The sequence below is a fragment of the Curcuma longa genome, chromosome 4, assembly GCF_044706935.1.
Source record: "Curcuma longa cultivar G26 ecotype Majalengka, Jawa Barat chromosome 4, ITB_CL_G26_1.1, whole genome shotgun sequence".
In the NCBI taxonomy this organism is placed as follows: Eukaryota; Viridiplantae; Streptophyta; class Magnoliopsida; order Zingiberales; family Zingiberaceae; genus Curcuma; species Curcuma longa.
The window spans coordinates 16,690,207-16,696,647 of record NC_133864.1 but is presented as its reverse complement, the minus strand read 5'-3'; the positions used below and the strand labels follow the sequence as shown (position 1 = coordinate 16,696,647).

The following is a 6,441-nucleotide window of genomic DNA, read 5'->3' as shown; positions in this document are numbered from 1 at the left end:
TGTACCCGAATCAAGAATTAATTAAACTCTATACAAATTAAGTCATATGTTTATAAAGATTATTATTATTTTTGAAAAATGACATAACTTGATAAATAATTACTTTATGTCAACTAGTTTTATACTCGAATCAAACGCAGTTTAAAGTCGAAGATCTTAACGACAACTTTTAAACTCCTGCCTATTTACCAAACCAACTACTGGCATTTAAAAAAAACAAATATATTAAAAAAGCAAGATAACATAAAAACTAAAATGATTTGATACCACGATATTTTCCTCTAAATTTAATGTTTTCCAGTAGAAGTTCTAAAATTAACTTCATCTTACTGCTGTATGATCTAAAAATCATAGATTTGAATCATGAAAATATGCTCACACAATGCAGGATAACTGCACATAATGAATTTGAATCCCACGTTGATGGAAATTTTGTGCACCGGACTGTCCGTTAATTTTATAGTCATTGAAACATCATAGATTGGTTCATTAAACCGTTTTCATTAGTCTCACAGCTGACTGTTTGTTTGCCCCTCGTTCTTGGAGCAAGGATCTGACTGTTAGCTGGAGTGTCATATTACACAACGGAGGGTTAGGTTAGTTGGTGATTTCCCCTGTATGGCAATGGATCCTCCTCCATCACCACCACCACCATTTTCTCATCCTGAGGTGCCACTGCTTCCTCCGGCACCTGCACCGCTACTGCCCCCCTATGGCTTACTGGATTCCTGGTGAGTGTGTCACTTGACGTGCAGCCTTTTGGCCGTGCCATGTAATTTGATTTGATCTTCTGCCAAATATGCAGCTTGTGGTGTCTCTGCTGCTGTGGATTGTACCGAAGATGCTGCCCGCCATTATTTGAACCAGATTCGTCGCCTGTTTGACCTCATGATGTGCGATGTTGCATGATGCTGCAATATGTTAGTTTGTAAGCTAAAGACCCATTGGTTTCATGTTCAATGGCACAATTTATAAACCCATGTATGGAATCCTTCTAATGGACCTCCAAATATTGTAATTTCTTTCATTGGTTTTTGATGGAAAACTTCTAAATTTGATCATCGGGAAGACTGGACCGGAATGAGTATTTATGCTATTCTGTTGGCATCTCCACAATTGTTTGTCACACAATCCATTCACTGAGCAAGGACTCAATCTCCGCGGTCTCATTGGGTAACCATGGTCATGGATGCATTTGAGTCTGAGTCTTGACCATGATTTTCTCTGCCTTGGATTTCTGATTCAATGTTCTAAATTTTGAAAGCTCTTCTGCTACCTTCTTTGTCGGTGGCTTTTCTTCTCCTAAGTACACTGAGATACTGCACTATTAACTTGGCAAACTCTTGAAGTTGTGCTTCTGCATCTTTTCTGACTTGATTAGCGAAAAACTCAGCAACTCTACCCTCTACATTGCCACTATGAAGCTCAAAGAAAGACTTGTTTCTGTTCCAGACTCTTCAAGATAGATCACTTTCTTTCCCTTCCAGAAGAACCACCCAGAATTATAAGCATCATCCTTGTCAGTTAATTGACATGTTTGTAGCTATTCAGGGTCTAAGAAGCTACAAATCCCTTCCACCAATGTAGCAAACTGAGTCTCATTAGTCGGTACCAACATGGAGTCTCCAAAATCTGATGGCTTTGCAGAGTGTCATCCAATACTATGTGGGAAATTTTCATATCACCATTAAGTATCAAGGAGAGCTGACAATTGCAATTAGGCAAGTGCTTCTGCAGACTCCAGTGCAATCTTTAGACAAGTTTCTAGTGAAGTGGTTGATTTCTGCTACTTGCATGAATAAACTGGGATAAGGTTCCACTAGGGATGGACTCGTAGACCAGCATTGGTAGTTCCACCTCCAAGCAACAGTCCAAAAGCTTTACTATGATCATAAGTCTCTTTATTTCCACAGTCCAATTATCGTTCAGGATTCCTTTGTATACCATTCATTGGCCACCAGCTTCAATAATGCGATTCTTGTTGAACTTGTTTGTTGCTCGATCTAGTTCTTCTCTAGTAAAAATTTTGAATCAACACCTAGTTGCAATTTCATCTCTTCAAGCATGCAAGTGTTCGCCATTTTGCTTGAAAAATACGTCTTTGATTCTCTCGATTTTTTCTTCTTTCATGCATGATGTTAATAATAAAACCAAACAGTAGGATAAGGCAAAAGCTGACTCCTACAAAAACAGAATAATAAGAACTTGTCAAAGCTAATGACAGATGCAAACACATCAAGTTGTAGTGCTAATCTTCTTTTATCACTTCAAAAGGTTAATTGCTTCTTGATTTGATATGCTTTGCGGCTCATATTTTGACTCTGGTAGTATAATGGTGAACATATTAAGCAGGTTTGAATTTTTTATACCTTTAGGGGATGGGAACAATTGATAACCGCACATAAAACATTTTGCCAGATCAAACATTACTAGATATGATAATTGCAACCACATATGAAAATGAAATTACTTCTAGATATAAATTTCTAGTTTGAGCATCTAATCCTAATGTAACTTCGTCTAGCAAGACAGCTCTATGCAATTGACATTCAAGTGGCACAAATATGGTGCAAAGCTACTGTACAGGTTGCAGTCAACTGACTTCATGGTGAAAATATAACAAAATGAAAATGTCAAAGTAACCTTTCCTTGCACTATTTTTTTTCACTTTTATTGGCAATATAAATTTAAGTTAAACAGCAATGAATCCAAGTTATTGGAATTTATAATGAAATTTGCAGGTGTTGAGGTATCCTTCTAAAAAACGATGACCTCTTTGAGTGACATGATGCTTGACGGAACAATTCGACTAGCCAAATAGTAAAGACAGAATAACGTGTCAGAATGCTAACTTGAGATCTGCAGATCATATAATGTTGAGTCAGCAGAGTTGCAAATCTAGTGAGTTTGAGACGACAAGCTACCACCCAGGATAAATAGGGTTATAGGGTTGACAAAATAAAAGATTAAATTAGTAAAACTGATAGCCAGGTGGGCTATGTTGAAGGTTAGGTCAGAAAGACATATAAAGCTAAGGTGACAACGGAACTATTTAAAATATTGAGAGAGCAACTAACAAGATCGATCTAAGAATTCTAAAGTCAAGGTCAGTTAAATTCAAAGAACAATTTGGCGTTTCATTGTGCACTGCATAATGCCCCAAACCGCCAAACACATGAGACATTTCTAGAAGTGAAAGTTGCAGTCATTTGGCTCCACAACTTATACATACCTTATTAGAGTTCAGCTTTAAAGTAATAGTATTTGCACATATATTGTGTTTTAGGCTTTAACACATGCATCTGTGCTAATAGCGAAGTGTGTTTGATGATGTACGCAGCAGTTGTTCTATCGGAGAAAGATGTAAATCTATGCACATCAGAAAATGTAATCCAGAAGAAAAACCAGAATCCGATAGATAGAACTCTTCAGGTATTTTAAGTTGGTTAATTTTTTTATACTCTTTTCATCTATAAACCCTTTGTTATAATGCTTGCCTCCCTTGTCTATACCATCCCTAAGAAATTCTACATAAATCTTGGTGTCGTATTCATGTGTTGACTATTTTGATCTATTTGATGCATATTTAATGTAATATAAAGACAACTGCAAGGTGGGCTCAAGCTCAAATAATAACAGTTGCATTAGACCTAGATTTGAACCTATGAACAAATCTCTACCAGTGATATATCCTTGCATATAAAGGTCAATGGAGAAATAATGTAGAATTACGCACACACAGCTTGATGCTGACGACTTAATGTAGTCTAAACGAATTCTATGTTCAGTCATCTTAATCTACACATCCATTGTCATCCAATGTAGTAGCTGAGCTATAACATGCCCTACAAAGTGGCACCACAGCATCTGACCTCAAATTAAAGGGAAAGAAATTACCAGTGAGCAACTTCATTGCCAAGGAAAGGCTCTCACGATAGCAAACCCCATCAGTGAAAGGATCTCCCTGCTTCCCTGGTGAGCAAACACAGCTGTATTCCCCTGGTTTGTTTGTACATACTCCAAAGCATGGATAATCCTCTTTGTCTTTGCACTCATCAATGCCTATCGATCACGACTTCGAGTTTAGAATTTTGACAAACACCTCAAGTTATGAGAGACAAATCAAACAATATAGACCTTGGCATCCATCACTGAGGTAGGAGCTCCCCTGACAATCAGTGGAGAAGTTGCAGAGACAACCTGGGCCACTGACGGAGTCCACACAGTCGCGGTGTTCACTTACACACGCATAGGTCGTCCTGTTCTGCCGGGCCACCTCACATGCCTCGCCTCCGATCGGCCAGCCCAGCATGAGCTGAGCCCGCCCGGAGTTCGAATGAGATCGTTTGAAGTAACGCAGGAGGCGCTGAACTCGAACCACTCCTCGTCGACGAGGGCGGCGTAGCTGCAGGATTCAAACCGGCACATATTAGAGTTGTCGAAGTCGGCGTCGAACGCCACCCCGTAGTAGCTCATCCCCCTGGGGATAGCGGTCTGGCAGCAGCCGATGCCAGACCAAGATTCATTAGCCAGAGCTCCGGAGTCGCCGCACACGGAGACGCAACCGCTCTTGTATCCACCGCCGCGTCCTTGAGGCCCTCCATGTAGGCGAGCGTGTTGCGGGCGTCGGAGAACCGAAAGGGAATACCGGAGAAAAAACGGCGTCGTAGCATTCCCACGAGATGCGGTTGCAGATGCGTGCCTAGCTGGAAGCCAGGGTTACGTCGATGACCTCGGCAGCTGCGAGGACAGGCTTGCCGGCGGCGACGGGCGCAAGTCAAGCCAAATCCGCCCTAGCGGTTGGGGCCGACGGCGGCGGAGTAGCGAACGCGGACTTCGCCGCAGGTGGTCGGGCAGCCAGGCAAGGAGGCATCGCCGGCGGAGAACGAGACGATTAGGAACGGAAGCAGCAGCATTCGATCGCCGGATCTACGAGATCGATCGATCGCTACCTCGAGGAGGATTTCAACGAGTGCTCATAAACCTCGCCGAACCGACAACGATGAAAATTTCAATTTAAATATTAAATAAAATTATTAATTCTGCTTCGGTTCGTGATATTATATAAACAAATTAGTATTAAATTAAATAAAATAAAACTTCTTAATAAAAAAGACAGATAATCATGAATTAAACCAAGCTACGCGCTAACAACTATTACATCATAATCTACAGTGCAGCCCATGCTTCCCATTACACGCTCAGAACCCAACTCCGTTCTCCATCGTCTCCCACTCCGACAGCAACCCAAGCCATTCTTCTTCCCTCCATCTCGAGCTCGTCAACGCCTCCTCCTCCATGGCCGACTCCCTTGCTTGATCTCTTTCTGCTTTCCTCTTCTCAAAAACTCTGCACAGGACCCAGTCCTCCTGCCACACGAACCGATCGTTCAGCAACCGATTGCAAGAATATCTTTCTATTGGCGTAATGCAGCGTACGTACCTTCGGTGGAGATCGAGGCGTCTCCAGTCTGAACTCATGCATCACCCAATTCGTCTTCGACCCGTTGGGGGCTCTTCCTCTATAGAACACCAGCGTCTTCCTCATCCCCACCGCCGCGCCCGTCATCGGGTCGCTGACCTCTCGGTCCTTCCCTGTGGCCTTCCAGTAGCCCGACTTGGTCGCGCGGTTTGTCCGTGATCCGGTCGCGTACTTGCGGTCGCGAAAGCTGAAGAAGTACCACTCGTCCGCCCCCAGCTTGGCCGCATCTGCACAAGCCCGGCCGTCCGTCAGGACCATGAACAAGCTAAGCTCAAATAACGATCGATGGACTGACCTGGGAGCTCCCACGGTTCTTGAATGTGCAGGTCGACCTCCACCATGGTCCTTTCCTGGTCGCTGACCTTCCTGGCGAGGTAGTGGCACACCAGCTCGTGGTCGTTTGGGTGGAACTTGAACCCCGGCGGCAGAGCGAACGTAATCTCCCTCAGCTCCATGTCTCGAAAGCTGCTTGAGCGAATCGAATTCTCGAGATACATATAAAGGCAGAGAGGAAGGAAGGGAGGGGACGAGCTGATTAAGTTCGCTTATAATTCGTGCACGAGAGATTGAGAAGCGTGCGGAGGCGTCGCAATCGCAGATAAGGGAATTGGCGAATGCTTCTGGCGCTGGGGAACCGGAGAAGACCGCAGCGACAAGAAAGCTCGTGTCACGCTCAGCTCACACAGGGAATGATTTCCGGGTCGTTGCGTACGAGGGAATGAGTGTGGATTTGGATGAGGTGGCGCTGGGTTTCCCATAGAGGAAGACGACGACGAGGAGGAGGCCATGGCGGATGGCCCGTCCAAATCCAATAATTGAGGAGGATATTATGGCCGCCGCGTTGCGTACTGCACTTATCCTTCTTGCTTGGTTCTTGCCCTGCGAGGAGATGCATGGGAATGGTTGCATATGATTGATCTGATCCAGACAAGACAAGGCATATGTGTCAGGCTTGGCTTG

The 6,441-nt window shown here is 43.6% G+C and overlaps 1 protein-coding gene and 1 pseudogene across 1 annotated transcript; both read right to left on the bottom strand.

The window, feature by feature from the left end:
* Positions 1-970: 970 nt before the first annotated feature.
* Positions 971-4,916, bottom strand: LOC141827181 (wall-associated receptor kinase 2-like; annotated as a pseudogene).
* Positions 4,917-5,123: 207 nt separating this feature from the next.
* On the bottom strand, positions 5,124-6,225 carry LOC141827694 (protein CUP-SHAPED COTYLEDON 2-like). The gene is made up of 3 exons (XM_074715009.1): positions 5,777-6,225; positions 5,443-5,708; positions 5,124-5,369 (listed from the first exon to the last, which is right to left on the bottom strand). Exons 1-3 carry the CDS (start codon positions 5,976-5,978, stop codon positions 5,202-5,204), a joined length of 636 nt encoding a protein of 211 aa, XP_074571110.1. The 5' UTR covers positions 5,979-6,225; the 3' UTR covers positions 5,124-5,201.
* Positions 6,226-6,441: the final 216 nt, after the last annotated feature.

Coding starts and splice junctions, on each gene's coding strand:
- LOC141827694 (XM_074715009.1), bottom strand. CDS start 5,978: ATGTATCTCGAGAATTCGATTCGCTCAAGCAGCTTTCGAGACATGGAG. Junction 5,709..5,776: donor AGAACCGTGGGAGCTCCCAG/GTCAGTCCATCG, acceptor GGGCTTGTGCAG/ATGCGGCCAAGCTGGGGGCG. Junction 5,370..5,442: donor CGCCTCGATCTCCACCGAAG/GTACGTACGCTG, acceptor TTCGTGTGGCAG/GAGGACTGGGTCCTGTGCAG.